This window comes from Halichoerus grypus, chromosome X, assembly GCF_964656455.1.
Source record: "Halichoerus grypus chromosome X, mHalGry1.hap1.1, whole genome shotgun sequence".
NCBI classification, from domain to species: domain Eukaryota; kingdom Metazoa; phylum Chordata; class Mammalia; order Carnivora; family Phocidae; genus Halichoerus; species Halichoerus grypus.
In genome coordinates, this window is record NC_135727.1 from 18,154,482 (window position 1) to 18,172,332 (window position 17,851).

At 46.8% G+C, this 17,851-nt stretch overlaps 1 protein-coding gene across 1 annotated transcript in view; it reads left to right on the plus strand.

Annotated features, from left to right (window-relative positions):
* GPC3 (glypican 3) overlaps positions 1 to 6,273 on the plus strand; it is a 400,853-nt gene extending 394,580 nt beyond the window's left edge. Inside the window, exon 8 of the mRNA XM_078063901.1 lies at positions 5,752 to 6,273. Within this exon, the coding sequence (XP_077920027.1) occupies positions 5,752 to 5,921 (170 nt within the window). The 3' untranslated portion in view covers positions 5,922 to 6,273. The remainder of the gene's footprint in view (positions 1 to 5,751) is intronic.
* The last annotated feature ends 11,578 nt before the right edge of the window (positions 6,274 to 17,851 follow it).

Here is a 17,851-nt window from a genome sequence, read left to right on the forward strand (position 1 = left end):
GGATTGAAGCCATCTGCCGGCGCAGGCTTAGCAAGGAAGAAACCCCCATGCTTGGCTCAACAGCAGCATTCTCTCCCCTGGGATTTTGATACCAGCTCTCCTTTCAGGCTGGCCCGCGAGGTCTGCCTGCTGGTGTGGGCGAGGCCCCCATGGCCAGGCACGGCTCCCCTTGATGCCCCTGCCATCAGAGGGCGAGCATGTGCACCCTATCATGCGCCCAAGACCCCAGCGGCTTTGGAAGGGCCCTCAGGCTCGTCTCGCTGGCTGGCAGATCCTCCCTGGCTGGCTGTGCCTGCCGGCTTGATGCGCCCCGGGTCCGGTAACTTCTCCCCCAGAGCTCTGCGTGCACGGGCCTCGGCGCAGGTTATTCTGCCAAGATTTCAAGAAAAGCCAAACAGCGCAGCGCAGATTTATTTATTGCCAGCGTCTCTTATCCGAGACTAGATCAGCTCAAGAAGAAAGAGGATTCAGAATTCCGTAGCTGATGAACAGTCCAAGAGAAGCAGCCTATTGCCCCCTACTTGCTTCTGGAGGTTCTGCTGGGGACAGCCCCTGGGCTACTGCGAGTGGAAGGAAGATTGCAGCCCCCAGCAGACTCTGTCCCTCCCTGGGCCCCGAGAGCCTGGGAATCTGAGAGAACTCAAAGTAGAAGGACACGTAGAGTTCATCCAGTTCAACGCCTTGATTTGGGCAGACGGAGCCACCGAAGTCCAGAGTAGAGGGAAATGACTTGCCCAAGGTGAAAGTGTCAGACAGTGGCTGAGCTGGGCCTGGAGCCCAGGGCCCCAGACTATCAGGATGGGACAGCCTCCCCTGGGAACTCCACTAAAGGCTGGAGGGTTCCCCACAGAGGGCTTTGCCCAACTCAGAAAAACTTCTCTTTTTTAAAATTTTTTTCAAAGATTTTATTTATTTATTTGAGAGAGAGTGAGAGCTAGAGAGAGAGCACACACAGAAGGAGAGGGAGAGGGAGAAGCAGACTCCCTGCGGAGCAGGGAGCCTGACGCGGGACTCGATCCCAGGACCCTGGGATCATGACCTGAGCCGAAAGCAGACGCTTAACCGGCTGAGCCACCCAGGCGCCCCTCAGAAAAACCTTTCAACACAAAGTACAGACCTTGATGACTGATGATTATTTTAAAGGGATTATCTAGGAGCGGCTGGCTGGCTCAGTCCGCGGAGCGTGCAACTCTCCATCTCTGGGCTGTGAGTTTGAGCCCCACGTCGGGTGTAGAGTTTACTTAAAAGTTTTTTTAAAAAATAGCCTTTTTTGCCTCTGCGCATCCGAGAGAGCAAGATGGGTCACCAGCAGCTCTGCTGGAGCCCCTGGGGAAATTCGGCCAGGGTTCTTGTTCTTGCCATGTCTGCTCGAACTGGCACCATCTGATCCAGAAATATGGCCTTGAAGTGTGCTGCCAATGTGTCCGTCGGTGTGTCCATCGGTACGCAAAGGAAATGGGCTTCATTAAGTTGGATTACGTGAACTTCCTTGATATCCTTCCAAGATACCTACCTTAACTGCAGATATCCAAGATACCTACTTTAATGCCAACTCATTGTACATAAGATAAAAGTACTTCAATGATGAGTGTTCCAATGTGAATAAATAAATAAATATAAAGAGAGTATCTAATGTGCAGCACTAAGGAAGTCAAAATGAGAGTCCAGGCTGAGCGTTTAATTAGTATGGATTGTTGGGTCTACCCTCTGGGTATAGGCAAACTGATTACAAATAGAAACCGATTTTTGGATTTTGTGTGAAAATCTCCTTGCTGGTTCTCACTGACAATCAACTGTAAGGTAGAAACAATTTATGTGCATTTTACAGTATGTATCTAATACAGCATAGATATGCTCTGGAAAATCACTGATAAACATAAAAATATGAATGACTTAAAAGGGAATGGTTTAAGATGATTCCCATAATAGATCTGGTTTGTAGCAAAATGAGAAAGTTTTGATTTGGTGTAGATTTAGCTCCTTTGTAGGTTTTTAAAAAAAATGTATATTTGCTTCTGGCTGATCCCCAGATACTGTTCCCACAGGCTTCTTGTTTTTTTCTAAGACAAGATGTCTGACAAGTCTCTCCCACTTCGGGCTGTCCTCCAAACTGTTAACAACGATCTTTCTAAAAAACACCAATCAGATTGTGTGAGTTTCTTACTTAAAAACCTTCAGTGGCTCCCTGTTTCCCACAGAGTAAAGTCTTAGCATTCCCAATCCACCGTGATTTGGCCCTTACTTGTCCTTCCTGCCTTACCTCTTAGCACCCACCATGCAACACACACACACACCCCAACAGTGTACACCCTATGTTCCCTCCCATCATAGAGGCTACTTGCTCTTACTGAGCATGCCCTGCCTCCACTCTCTGATATTGATGATTTTGCTCAAGCTGAACCCTCTGCCTGAAATGAACCACCATCTCATTCTGCTCCGCCATGGTCCCACCCATCCTTGGTGGTGTTGATTATATCCCACTTGTTCTGTAAAGTCTTCCCAGATCCTTCTGTTTGGAATTTTTCTCTCCCCACGGTGTTTTGCTTGTGCCTTTATCTGAGCCCTTACTACCTTCTGCCAAGTATCTAGTTGGTTTGTCTCTTGGTCTGTTTTCCTTGTCAGAGTGTGGGATTCCTACACTTGATCTTAGCCAAAAGGCCGAGAAGCGGTGAGTGTGGGATTCCTGAAGGCAGGCACTAAGTCTCTCTCCAGCCTTCTAGCTCAATGCTTGGGACATTGTAGGCTACCATTAAGTTTGTTGAATTAAACTGGGTTATATTTCCCCTGTCCAGGAATATATCTACATTTATCTTTGACCAAAACCCTATTTCCTCTGTCTCCCATAATGCTTCACTGTCATGCTAAGCTGTCCCCTTCGTCTCGAATCTCCATGATGGTGGCCCATTGCTGATTTCTTCAGGCAATGGAAGCGACATAATTTTCATTCTCAGTCCCCAAACCCAGAGCTCTTCTCAGGATTTCACAAAGCTTAATAAGGCTACTCAGTCAAGTATGTGATCACTTTCATGTGGAAACACTGACTTTTCTCATGCTCTTGAGTTCTCTTTGGGAATATATATTTTACTAATCAAGGCGGCATTTTTTTTTTCAAGAAAAAAATCCATTACTACTTAATCACTACAGTTGATTTGATGTACAAAATTGTTCAAGGGACGGTATAGCTTCATATGAGGTTCAGAGTTGGACCTGCATTTAAACAGCCCCTCTGTCACTTACCAGCTGGGTAAATATGGGCCAAAAAAGGAACCTGAGTTGGAGCTTCCTTGTCAGTAAAATGGGAATTATAATGCCTACCTTGCAACATTGTTGAGAAGGTTAAGTTAAATGAGATCATGTATATAAATAGCTTAGCACAGTGCCTGGCCCACAACGAGGACTCTGTAACTGGTCGTCATTTTTATAATTCCAAAACATAGGGTCCAAGAGATAGAAATAACAAACGAGGTCTTTGGTGGCAAAGAAGATTCGAAACTCCTGGGCTTAGCATCTGCTAGGTTTACCGTAACTGCTCTAGGACGTGAAACTGTCCAGTGTTCGTGGATTATTTGAAGAGCAAGATAAATAGCACAGGGGCTGAGTGGTAACATGAATAGATGTTGTTTCATCTTGACGTTGGGCAAGGAGAATATCCAGAAAAGGAATCCGAAAGCAAGGCTAAGGGTTCGCTCATTCAGGTCAACCCTAAAAATACTCCTCTGCATTTAAGTTGAGAAGTTGCCCTGCGACTCAAGGCTGGGCTTTCAACAGCTAGAGCCATATGTGTTCTCAACTTTGGTGAAATCCGATCGTGACCTGAGCCTGTGCTGACCTCGGCCTTTGCTTGTGCGCTGCGCATAGTTCACCTTTCTGAGAAAGAGGTCTGACTTCCAAATAGAGCGCGGCTCTTTGTTCTCCTCTTCTTTTTCTTTTCTTTGTGTGTATTTATTTTATGGGGAGAGGGAATCCCGATTAGAGTCAGCCGCGTCGCTCTTCCCTGGGTAAGAGGGTTCTCCAGAAAATTTGATTTGAATTCTTCTTGGCACTCCAGGAGAACAACTGTCTCAGCTTTAGAGAGGCAAAAAGTAGTCAGATTCGTATCTATTAAAAGGTAGGACATGATTTCTTCGTACAGCAATGAAAACTAATTATAGTTAACCAGAAAAGAGAAACATTATTTGTATTTAATATGACAGAGGAGTCAATAAAACATATGTTCAAATTAAGAGGAAAAACCTTAATACCCATCAGATACAAAGGCAAAGGATATGAACTGTCATGCATTAAGAAATGTAATTAGTAAACGAAGACAGAGGAAAAAGTTGATCTGTGTAGTAATCAAATACGTGCAATTAAAGAAACCTTGATATATTATCTTATGCTGACTGCAATATCTTTTTCCAGTTGAGGCCCCGTAAATTTGGTTCCCTCGTCATTGCTGAGGGCAGTAGAAACTACCTTAGCCCTTTTGGAAAAGGAGCATTGCAATCTGTGTGATCCCCCGGCTTTGATCACCTTGCCCTTGCTGCCTGCTCTAACCGCTGCCGGCCACCGAGCAGCCCTGGTCCCGGGCCCCGCTCTGCACGCATCCTGGGCCAGTGAGTCCTCACACTTTCTTCCTGTGACTTGCTGAGTGTTTCATCCCTTGTAAGAGGAGCCCTTCCTTCTCCTTCCTTCCTTCCCTCTGTAGAATCCCAGTCATTCCTCCATGCCTGTTGCTCTGTATCTCAGTGTCCCCGAGGGATCCTTCCGGCTCCGGGGCCACAGGCCAGTTGGCTGGTGAGGGCACTCACATCACCCCACGTTCCCAAGCTATTGAAATAGAAACACTGGCAACTGAGTCTAGAAAAGCCAAGGGAGTCGATCCGAGTTCTAAATCTGGAAAAACGAAGCGGAAGGAAGCTGACCTCTGGGCCAGGGCTGGCCATCTTGAATTTCCTGACAAACCACCATCTACTCAGATGTGCCTTCTGAGAGGCGTTCGCATTGGGCCAGTGCCAACACCCCAATTTCTTTTCAGAATCATGAACATATACCATAAATGGTAGGTGGTCAAAGAAGGAAAGCCCTTACCCATCGGCCTCTCCTTGGTCTTTGCTTGGTATCAGTTTAAATCCTATGCGTTAGATCAATTATGCTCTGTATGTGTGTGTGTGTATGTGTTTAAGTCAGGGATAAATGAAAAGACAACATAAATCAAAGAAGAAATATTTGGGAAAAATAAAACAACTTTCAATGGCAAACTACCCTATCCTCGACTCTAATTCAAGCGAGGCTTCCAGGAGAAAATCTGTGGGGCGCAGGGCCCAGGAGAGGCACACGGGGGGTCTACAACATCCCCGCCCCACTGACACACACATACGCAAAGGCACACAGAGTCACCCACCCAGCACCTTACAGTGCAATACCAGTGAGATCTGGTGAAAGAGGTCTTCAAGCATAGCCTTACCTAGGGAGGAGATGACGCGCAGCTCCCGACCTGCACCCTGGCGTGTGGGTGGGTGGAGCCGAAGGGCAGAGGGGAGCAGCCAGCCTCTCGCCCTTGGTGTGACCTTGGGAAGGAGCCTCTCTGGCCACCTCTTTCCTCGGGAGGACCCCCCACGCACCCAGCCGTGGCTCCTTCTCAGCCGGCCACCTTCCTTTCCACGAAAGCTGGGGTGCCCCGGCGGTCCAGACCAACGCTTGAGCCATGACTAGCGGACACCTGATGCTGTCGGGGATCCCGAATTTCAAATGCTTCTTTTCTTTCAGCAGAACTGGCTTACGATCTGGACGTGGATGACGCACCTGGAAGCAAGCAACACGTGAACCAGAAGGACAACGAGATAGCAGCCTCTCACAACCTGGGGAACAGCTGTTCCCCGCTGAAGGTTCTCACCAGCTTGGCCATCTACGTGGCGGGCTTCTTCCTGCTGGTGCACTGACTTCCCAGTGCTCGCGCCCATGCTGCCCGGCGGCACCCCGTGGCCTTCCTCTGTAAAGGGAGCCACCTTCTTATTTTTTTTTCTATTTTTTTTATCTTGTATACCTCCTCCAGCCATTAAGTAGAAGACCAACCATGTGTTGTGTTTTCGAAAATCAATGGTGTCTTTGAGGAAGGTAAATTTTAGTGGTAGTGTAGATCATCTTTTTGCAAAGAAAAAAACTCAAGTTGTGCCAAATTATTTTCCTATGTTTGGTTGCTAGAACATGGTTACCATGTCTCCCTTTCTCTCTCTTTCTCTTTCCCTTTGCATGGATTTCTTTGGAAAAAAATAAATAAATGTTCAAATAAAAGTGCACTGGGTCTTTTTTTGTAAGCCCTCATACATGGTGACCACGCGGTGCTTTTCCTCCCCCTCACCTAGCTTTCTGTTCAGTATGGGAAAAATCCCATTGGGCGTCAATGAGGTCATTCAACCCTACCTCCCTGCCTACCTGTTGTTGGGGGATCAATCCTGGCCCCAAGCCCCGGTCAAAGCCCCCCTCCCAACACACTCCCAATGCCTAATCTCCACGTGGAAATCTTGAGTTAGAGTGTTCTTGCCAATGAACAAAAGGTATCTCAAAAAGTTCCCCTGTCTCTCTTTACAAATTTCCCTTTGCTGAAAGTGCTTTGCCCAAAGAGAAACCCTCCGTTTGGGTCACGTTCAATCACACGATTACCATCCTTCCTTTCCCCCAACCCAAGAGACGTAGGCCCAAGAAAGAGTAATTGTGCGAAGAACTAACTCCCCAAGCTTCTCTGCTACTGTCTCGGGCTTGTCGTCTGTCACCCTTCTCCAGGGACAGGCCCATGGCGGGGCCAACAGTCAGCCTGGGTCAAGCTGTAAAGGTGGGCATCGGGAAAGCCTTGATTTACAGCACGTGACCGCATCCACTCTTGGCTACAGGTGGGTTTCTTCGACACTTGTATCCTTGACAGCGAGGTTTTGTGTACTTGTTGTGCATCAGGTACTTACCAGACGCTGGAGGCAGGAGAAAACAAATATTTGGTCCCTGTTCTCCTGGAGCGGACGGTCTGGCACCAACACGCCTTACCAGCTCTTTGCCGATTGTAGGCCGGTGTTCCCACTGAAATCCGGGTCTTACATGTGCAACATCACAAACTATCATGGCGCTGATGCGGATATCTGGACGTGCTGCTGCCAAAGAACCTCAGGAATAACCAACTTGTCACTGTCACAATGCCTAGGATGTGGCTCATTTGCCAGGTGAGGTCAACAGAAACATTTGGTTTTTTTCAACAGAAACATTATTGATTCTTTCCAATGAGCAGGAACTCAACTCCCACCTGAGGGCAAGGATAGGAGAAGCTGAATGAGTATGAGAAAGAGAGGGTGAGCCACTGTGAAGGAGCGCGGAAAAGGTCAAGGAAGGGACCGGAGAGTCCCCTTTGATTCTAGAAGGTGGTTCCAGCCAGGATCTCCAATTTCTGTCTGATGGCCAGAGGTCACCATGCGAGACGCAAGAGGTGTCATTACTCACAACTTATCATGCCCCGCTCCTGCTGTCCCCAACACACTTCTGGCAGGGTGTCCTGTGGACCACAGGGCTCCAATATTTATTTTCGTTCTCTGCAGAAATTCTCACAAACACAAATTGGAAATGTTTGGTTTAGTGTTTCCTTCCGTTGCTTTCGTTGAAGACTATAATCAGTTGTATTTATTAATATGACTTCAGTGATTTGTAGCAGTTGGTAAGACTGGAAAGGGAATTATCTTTGTTTTTCAAACCATCATTATTTCTGTCTTTGAATGGGATTTGTACAAATCTTTGTTCTTGGATTCAGGAAACCTAAATACTGGGCAGGTTTGCTCCTGGGCCCCGGAGGGTGGTATTACAACAGCACGGGGGCCAGAAGAAAGAACTAGAGCCGACTTCTCGCCTAATAATCGTTCCTGTCATTCTTCAGGAAGGTTTTTATTTAATGTGGCAAAAAGAATTTGTGGTTCCGAGACCAGGTTTTACGCCTGCAGGCAGGAGAGGACTATTCTAACGTCCGTTCTTCCTCTCTGGGAGGCGAAAGGGATTATCAGCTTTTATTTTTTAATGTATTTATTTTTTTTAAGATTTTATTTATTTTTTGACAGAGAGAGACACAGCGAGAGAGGGAACACAAGCAGGGGGAGTGGTAGAGGGAGAAGCAGGCCTCCCACTGAGCAGGGAGCCCGATGCGGGGCTCGATCCCAGGACCCTGGGACCATGACCTGAGTTGAGGCAAACGCTTAACGACTAAGCCACCCAGGTGCCCTTTAATGTATTTATTTTTTAGATTTTATTTTATTATTTTATTTTTTAAGGGGGAGGGGCAGAAGGAGAGGGAGAGGAAGAATCTCAAGCAGGCTCCGTCTGGTAAAGGGGAGAGTCAGGACAAGATGCCTAGGCTCTTTGTTGCTCCAATTTCGTAGCATCATTGTCTTGCCTGGTGCTGGCGTCACGTATGTGCTGTTCCCGTATGCTTCTTAGGACTTCTCCAGCCTGAGGTCATATTTGACATACTTCAGTGCCCAGAACATGGCCCGAGCCAGCCAGTGTGTCTGCTGTCTTTGGTACACTGTCTACCAGCTTGGGTCTGTCAAGGCTGAATGGTGGAGCAGAAGACACCTCTTCTGGGATATGCATAGCCTGCTGGCTTCAGCTAAATGGTTGGGATGAAAATGAATAACCATACCCCGTGACAAACCATGGACACTCCGCCATCTTTTATTGACATTTTGTTTTACCCAATAGCCAGTCTCTTTTCACTTTCTACCCATGCCTTTCCCTGCCCTTCTATATTTTTTCTTCTTCTAGTTCAGAATCCAGTTTCACAGCTAGTGGCTTTTCATTTTTGAACTGTTTATTCTACCCTCTGATTTAAACTTCCTACACACGAATTATGGTAAGATGACTATTTGGTCCTTAGAACAGGCCTGGCAGCTGGGAAGCTGTCCCATCGTGTTGGAAGTTTCCAGGCCTCCTTCTCATTTGAATGCATGTGTCAACATCCAGCAGCTCCACTCTGGTACTTGAACAAGGTTAAATCAGGGAATAACCTGGGGAATCCCTAGGCTGGAAAACACCTGCTGGCTCATCCCGCCATCTTTGTTTGATGACTGCCAGAGGCAGGGCTCTCACTGGCTCACAGAGCAGCCCATCAGTTGCTGGACACCTCCAATTTTTATCAGATTTATTTTATTCAAAAGAAATACATATAGATAATAAAAATTCTAATAATAGAGCATTATATAAAGTTTTAGAAACGACATGTATCCCATAATTCCATCCCCCATAGATATTTACTATTAAACATTTTATCTATATCCTTCTAGGCTTTCTTTCTCCGTATATGTATATTCACACCCATGAGATTATACCAAACATACAATTCCATAACATGAGTCAAGCTTTATTAGGTTAAACCTAAGTTGGCCTTCCTCGAATTTTCACCCATGGGTCCTGGCTCATCCAGAAAGGCCAACATGAAATGAAGCTACCACCACTCTTCACACAGCTGTTCTTCAACAATAGTTTTCAGTCACTGACTCTTGCCCGTTTGAGGATTTGTCTTCTTGTTGCTGTTCCCAACAGCTCCTTCAGCCCCTTCAGCCCTGCTCTGCGCTCCGGCGGGTCCGTGGTCCTCATGTGCTGTCCTGCTGGTCGCTGAGCCCACGGGGCCACTGGAGCCCTAGCACGATGGAACCTGGGTGCTTATGTTTCCACAGAAGCCCAAGGCCTCCACCAGAGCAGCCCTAGAACTCGGACGCTTGCTTAGAAGCCACCGTACACACCGCCTGAAGGATGAGCTTGGGGCCAACGGAAACCCCCAGAGGTTTTTGCAAGAATGGCGGCCAAGCCGGGTCTCTTCTATCCCAGACTTCTGTAGTTGATTTTTTTAAAGCTGAATCCCAAGGGCTTTTGATTTTACTTGTCTGTATATTGGGGCAGACACTAGACACCGTGTGTCGTGTGAGTGTGTGTGTGTGTGTGTGTGTACTAGGGTGGAGACATTTTTTTTCTTGCCAAGGCCACGCGTTTGAAAGTCCTCTTTTGAAATTGTTCTCGAGCCAGTTTATGTACCATATACAAAAATTAGCCTCATTTCTTTATAGTCACACCTTGTTTGGAACCAAAAATAATGTTCTTCAGCTTCATCACCCACCTCATTCACAAGGTTTGCTGCCAAGTGGCTTTTAGCTGTTTCCAAAAATCAGCTCTCCCTTCAGGAAACAAAGGCCTTCCTAAGAAGATTCCAAAGAATGTGCTATGGGCTATGGAGGGTTTTTTCCCAAAGAGAAGTTCTAGAGAATTTGAAGAGACTGTCTCTTGGAAGGACATAGCACTAGTCTGGATACAGGTCTGCTAAGGAACCAACAAAATAAGCTCATTGCTTTTCAGTCACTTTTATATATTTAGAAATAAATATATTGAGGCACCTGGGTGGCTCAGTCGTTAGGCGTCTGCCTTCGTCTCAGGTCATGATCCCAGGGTCCTGGGATCGAGCCCCACATCGGGCTCCCTGCTCAGCGGGGAGCCTGCTTCTCCCTCTCCCACTCCCCCTGCTTGTGTTCCCTCTCTCGCTGTGTCTCTCTCTGTCAAATAAATAAAATCTTTAAAAAAAGAAATAAATATATTGACTTTGATTCATGTTAAAAACAGAGTACAGGGCTGGCATACAGTTGGTGTTTAATAAGGGTTTGATGAACCCGATATTCATTATATAAGCATTTATTGAGCAAAGCTTTGTGCCAGACCCTGTGTCACGTGGGTTTCATTCACATCTGTTGAAGGAAACAGGCAAGAAATCATGGTACGGGGGCGCCTGGCTGGCTCGGTCGGGGGAGTGTGCGACTCTCCATCTCGGGGCTGTAAGTTTGAGCCCCACACTGGGTGTAGAGATGACTTAAAAAAAAAATCTTTAAAAAAAAAAAAAGGAAATCACAGTACAATATAAACGTTATAATAAGGGTGTATGTCGGATGCATGGGAGAGCAGAGGTCAGTGGGTCAGGGATATAACCCTTGAAGAAAGTGTAGAAGAAAGGATATAAATTGTCCAGTGTTCGCAGAAAGCATAGAAGATGACTTGAAGAAAGTGTCAAAATTGTCCACATTACCAAGGGGGAAGAGTGTCTCAGGCAGAACAGCAGGACCCGGGTCCATAGTGGACCACACCCAAGGCTCTTAGTTGTTGGGCCATGCAAGACACCAGGGTGCCTGTCCTCGGAGCGGGGGGAGGCATACTGTGGGGGGGGGTGCATGGGGGTATTACCTAGCGCTTAGAAGCGATGGACAATACATACACCCAGCAGTGTGGATATTTCTTAAAATCATACACAGTATAAGTAAAGAAAAAAAAAGCAAGAAACCGAAGGGACTATATAGCATCTCACCATTGAAACGAATTAAAACATATTCACAGAGGACAGCACACATTTCCCAAAAATACATGCACGCCGAGGGATACACACTGACCACATTAAAATGGTTGCCTTTGCATGTGAGTGGGCTTTGGGCATAAAAAGGAATAACGAATGAGTCAGACAGAGCGAGAGAGGGGGATCGTCTAGACGAGCTCTGACGATAGACCATGAACTAAGCAGCAGCTGTAACTCAACCCTTTGTACCTGAGGCCACAAACACAACCCAAGTCAAAGACGGAAGAGAGGGACAAGAAGAGGGAGGAAAGAAGGCGGCACAGGATTCCAGGAGAAACATCTCTCCACGGCCTAGCATATAGTAGGCGCTCAATAAATGCATGTTGAGAAAATAAACAAATGAGCCGAGTGTTCTACCTCGGGCTACATGGAACTATTGGCCAAGCAAAGAGGCCTTCAGTTAGGTGGCATGTCTGCCACCGAATTATGTCTCGACTTAGCATTTTGGAGGCGATTCTGAAGTGAGTCACTTAGCTGGAGCCTCAGTTCGAGACAGCGTGTTTAAGAGCTCTTTTGGACAGATGATAATTATAGCTTTCTTTTGGGGTGAAAACCCCCAGTTTCCAGCACCATTAGGCAATGAAATTGTTGTACTTATTCTGCTTCGTTGGAGTCCTGAACTCACCGTGATACTCCAACACCTTCATTTTACAGATGTAGAAACGGAGGCCCAGAGAGGCTAAGAGACATGCCTAAGGTCACACAGCAAGGTGGGTGCCAAGTCAGGATCGACTCAGAGCCGTTATATATACGCGTCGCATTATATATACGGCGTCCCCTTGACAGAGCAGAATTCACAAACGGTGACATTGGGGAGCTAGAGTCAAGGCTGTTTGCGGAAACCTGCGTGCATACGGACAGACTTAGTCGTACTGATCTTCATTTTGATTCTCGTGGCAGTTAAAAAAAAAAAAAATCTCTTATCTCACAAAACACATTGCCTTTCCAAATGAATGCATTCAAGCCAGGGCCTGCTTCAAGCCGTTTAATGTTGCCCTTACAAATTGGAACCCGGGGTGCAGGAATTCCATCATCCTCGTGAAGACTCCCTTGTCACAACAGACGCATTGTTCTTCTCACTCGTACCGTTTGGTTTCGTGCCTTTTCTGTAAGATGTTAGGTATTTATTTTGTTTTGTTGGTGCTTTTGTAATCAGTCTAGACATGGGCCTACACCAACCCATCCAGGAGGCAGATAAAACTCCCACAGTGGAATGAGGTAACCCCCTCCGAGCTGTTCTCTCCGGGGAAGGCAGGACGGCAGCGCCCCTCAGCCAGCCCCCAAGCCAGAATGTTCGGGAAAACGACCACGGAACGGACTGAATTCGCTAATGAAGCAGAGAGGACATGTTCTGTCTCCGAAAATACTCCCAGTCCCACGGTAATCTTCATTTTGTCCCTGAGATGAATTTGCTGCCCACATTGTTGTCTAAATGCTGTCTCATTGCAAATGAAAAGTCTCTCTCTGCAGGGGTCAGAGAGACCGCTTCCTCCGCAGCTGAGGATTTGTAGACTTGACTTTACCCTGAGTAAGCAAAGGTACCTATAGCAAGACAACAAACAGGGAGGGGCTAGGGCACAGATTACTTGGATTTAATAGAGGTGGGTTTCCTCTGCCCTCTTTATGCAAATTGTTTTTGAACTTTTTTCCTGTCGCAGAACATATAGAGGTCTGACTTACGTTTCACAATTCACAGGGCTGATTACATTTACTTCATTGTCAATGGATAGTAACGCTGTTTCACCCTTCTGGAAAATCTAAAAAGGTTCATCCTTCCCGCAGAACCTCCCTGACACCATCTCTGTGACAGGAGAAGCTTCTGGAGCCCTGGCAATTCCAAATAAGAATGTGTCTTCATGGGGCCCCTGGGTGGCTCAGTCGCTTAAGCGTCCAACTCTTGATCTCAGCTCAGGTCTTGATCTCAGGGTCGTGAGTTCAAGGCCCACATTGTCTTAAATTTTTTTTTAATTCTAAAAAAAGAATGTGAGGGGCGCCTGGGTGGCTCAGTCAGTTAAGCGTCTGCCTTCGGCTCAGGTCATGATCCCAGGGTCCTGGGATCGAGCCCCGCATCAGGCTCCCTGCTCAACGGGAAGCCTGCTTCTCCCTCTCCCACTCCCCCTGCTTGTGTTCCCTCTCTCACTGTGTCTCTCTCTGTCAAATAAATAAATAAAATCTTTAAAAATAAATAAATAAAATAAAAAATAAAAAAAGATGTGTCTTCAGCTTGCAGTCACTGAGACCATTCAGCCCAGGGTCTCGCACAGCATCAGCTCCACCTCTTACACTAGACAGCGCCACCGAAGCTCGTGGAGTGAATGTCAGTGGCCACGAAGCACCAGCCAAACGTGAAATTTGACCATAATCCTCAGGTCGGGCCGACTGCCGACAGAGCGCCCATTAGTAACCTTAGGCTTGTCTCGTTTGGACTGGTATCATATTGTTTTCTGCCATTTTACCAACAAGAAAAGTTACTCCCTCACGATTTCTAGAACCTGTGTATGGCTACAGTTGCAAGAACACAACAAGGCAAAAATATTGTCTAGGAACAACAGCAAAAATAGAGCTGTTTGCAAAGAGCCACGGACTGTCTAAACTTCTAAGTGAATGTCCTTTCTAACTCCTTATTTACAGCAGAGTCCTAAACCATCCAAGAAAGATTCAGTGCTTTCCCAGTGTTTTGTTCAGTGTATCTGGCTGGATTTTAATTCTGGGACTATCAGTAAACTGTGTATGTATCATACAGAAAGCAAAGGGCATTTTTTTTTTTTTTTTTTTGCCAAATCTGTTGGATTATAAAGAGTTTGCCACATTACAGTTTTTGCAGCCCAGAAGCTCTTAGTTAAAGGTTGTCCTTCTATTATCATGAATATTTATAACACAGTTTTGGGTAGGTTTGCCTCCACTCAGCTCTTGAAGTGCTGATAAACGTTGGTAGTTTCTCTGTCATCAAAATGGTTCTTTCTAGTGTCGATGGTCTCAGTTCCTGTGATCTCAGACACCCATTTAGTCCTATGGCCCCTGACCACATAAAATCTATGGGTCCCCAGCATGGACCCCTCACGTGAATGCTGAGAAAACCTTAGAAAAGTGTAGAAGTTTTAGTCAGTATCCTCTCACTGCCCGTCATCAGGTCAGCCAGCGTATCAATAAAAACATTAGAGGGGCACCTGGGTGGCTCAGTCAGTTATGAGTCCAACTCTTGATTTTGGCTCAGGTCATGATCCCAGAATCCTGGGATCGAGCCCCACATGGGGCTCCACGCTGGGTGTGGAGCCTGCTTAAGGATTCTCTCTCTCCCTCTGCCCCTCACCCCACTTGTGCTTTCTCTCTTTCTAAAATAAATAAATAAATAGATCTTTTTTAAAAAGAACATTATAATAGATTCTCATCACAAGGAAAAAAATGTTTGTAACTATATGAGATGATGGATGTTAACTAAACTTCTCGTGACAATCATTTCACCATCTACACATACATCAAACCATCATGTTGTGCACCTTAAACTTATACAATGTTAGAGGCCAATTGTATTTCAATAAAACTGGGAGAAAACATTATGTATTATGTTCTTAAGTCCTGTACTGCCTACTCAAGGCTTGTCCTGAGGCTCACATGAGGGGATGGACAGGACAGCATTTGGAACGGCTAGATACATCTGCTAGAGGATTCGAAAGAACAAGTATCAAATTTTCGATGTGATGAAAGGTAGGCCTGCGGAGTGGGAAGCCTCAGCTCTCTGGGGCCTTTGCACCTGCCCAGCACCCCCTGACGTAACACAAGACCCTTCCTGTCTGAGTGAGGAGTCTCCTCAGCCTCAAATGGGCAGTGGTCCTCGCATCAAAAAAATCTCTCAGACATCACAAGAAAAGACTTATGACTTCCAAACCTCCTCCCTCGTCACCCTCTTCCAAGCATTTCATGCTTGAAGCTGGAAGTCAACTTGAAGAAAGAGGTGAAGATGGATGCTATGAGTTGAACACTGGCTTCAATGGAAGCCAAGAATCAGTGTTCCTTGGAACAGAGCATCATTGAAAATTGTCGGCCAAGGCCAACAGCCCACGTGACCACTATGAAAAAAAACGGTTATTAATCTGTTTTGTCTCGTCCCTTATTTCTTCTGAAATAGCCTTCTTAAAGCCTTGTCAATGCGGTAGGAATCCGGTCCCCCCCGCTCCGTCTTTTGCACCTAGAGACTCATGATTCATTTTCAGTTGTCTTCCAACACCTCTCTTATTGGTCACTTTTGTTTCATCCCTTTGCTAAGGCAGGAGGTGAGGCCCGATGGGATCCCACCCATGACATTCACCCTCAGCAGACAGCCACATCCAACTGAAGTCACCAATCGACTGTTAGTCACGAACTAGGTTTCTGAGAGGGCCTGTGCTCATTATAAAGATGAGTATCGGTTACAGCCCCGCCGGAGCCGGGGAGCGGAATGAGGAGCGTCAGAAGATCAGGTTATATATAGCCAAACTGTGAGGGGGGTTAGGCTTCCCAAGAGTTGACCAGAACAGCTAAAGCCTGTGCTTTGAGCCGGCCACAGACCTAAGGAAAAAGGTACTCATGTTCTCCAAGGCCCTGCCAGGCCTGTCCACCCAATTAATCCTAACGAGAGCTTGAGTTACAGAGTGACTCTTACCAGCGGTGAGGCAGGAAGTCCACCCGGTCACATACCCACATCCGACACCCCCTTCCCAGCAGGAGCCTACGGCTTGCACAGCGAAGCCTCGCAGTGATTCCTTTCTCCTTGTGTCGGCTTGGCTGTGTTGATGCATGGCTCCCCCTCCTCATCGGTAAGCCACAGGCCTTGCTCCTGTTGCTTGAGTAAACACCTTTCAGCCTGGTCTGTGCTCTGAAACACAGTGAGTCATAGGCCTTCTCGCGCACGATCTGGCCCCAGCCCTTTCAGAAGTCTGGATTCCCAAGCGCGAGGGAGCCAGCAAGCAGATGCTGGCCTTCTGAGGGTCCCATCTTACTTTTCGGCCTTAGGCTCTAAATGGCACGTCAGAGCAGCTGAGCCCAACTTCCTCCGTTGCTGAGCTCCTCAGAGGTGCCATCCGCAATGTTCCCGGGAGTCCAGATGCAACTGGAAGCTTCTGAGCTGGCAGCCGGCCAGGACTGGTTTCCAGTGCTGTCCACATTCTTCCTCTCTGAGTTCTCCGGAAGCTGCAGAGCTTAGTGTTTCTTATCCAAAAATCTTCTGGCATTTTTTATTTGTAATAATTCCAAACCCACTGAACATTCTTATAACAACTGAGATTTGGGAGAGAGGGTGGAAAAAAAGGATCGGTTAGATGATTAAGGGCATACTTACTCCTAGGTGCTGATTTTCAAAGGGAAATGATTTTGATGGCCCCGTTTGAGCTCTCAGGGACTGTTGATTTCCTGCCTGAGCCCCCACACAGCTTTTCTATTGTTAATCGAGGTGGCTGCTTTGGATGGTGGAGGTGTAGGATTTGGGGTTGCCAGGGGCTGGGATCCAGTAAGGCTGGCCAGGTCTGGGAGTAGCTGAGCTTATGCCTCTCACACGAGGGCACTGGCAGAACCCACAGCTGCTAGCCCAAGGCCCAGAGGGTGGGTTTTCTCACTCTTGGCATGTGCTATTCTGCATGCTGCATCCAGAAAGAGATGGAAATCATCCAGGGGCAGAGCAAACAGGCCCTCGAGGTCAACAAGCCCAGTCCCCCTCAGCCGATAGATGGAGAAAGTAAGGCCCCCGGGGTAAATGAGGGACATTGGGATGGTTCTAGAGCCTAGGGCCTCCTGGCTCTCAGTCCAAGACTCATCTGGTCCTAGCCCATGAGCAGGATCAGAAACAAGACAGCATCTGCCAGGCCAGAATTTGGAACTTTCTCTATATCAGAGTCCCTGGTTTCTTATCTCTAACCCCTCCTGTCACCAGTGCTTGTGACAAAAATCAGACCAATAAATACCTTGCAGAACCTTTAAATTGCCTGGAGACTGGAAGACAAGTACTAGAGCAGTCGACCGGGAACCTATTAGAATAGGCATTTCTTATGAGTCCTAAAAGACATGAATTTTCCTTAGAGAAACAAATGGAGATTCATTTCAAGGGCCAAGGAGAAAAAAAAAAAAACACATTTACTTAAATGACATGGTCTCCTTCTTCTTCAATGCTTCAAGTACAGGCTCTTGCCTCTGCCCCTGGGAGCTTAGTAATGCACATATCTGGAGACCTGCTTCTCACATGTCTGCTCAGTCCTTCATTATAGGGAGAGAGAATTCAACTGCTGGTTCCAGAAACCGTTTTCCAAGAATAACAGCATATCTGGCCTAATTTAATGCTTTCACTTCTACTTGCTGGCAGAATAAAGAGGCTGGGCATTCCCTTTTATCCACCCCCATCACTGAGGTTTGGCTAAGACCCTTCTCTGGAAATCTCAGCTCTAAGGAAAGGTTCACACACTTGGTTTTTAAAACCAAGGGGAGACATTG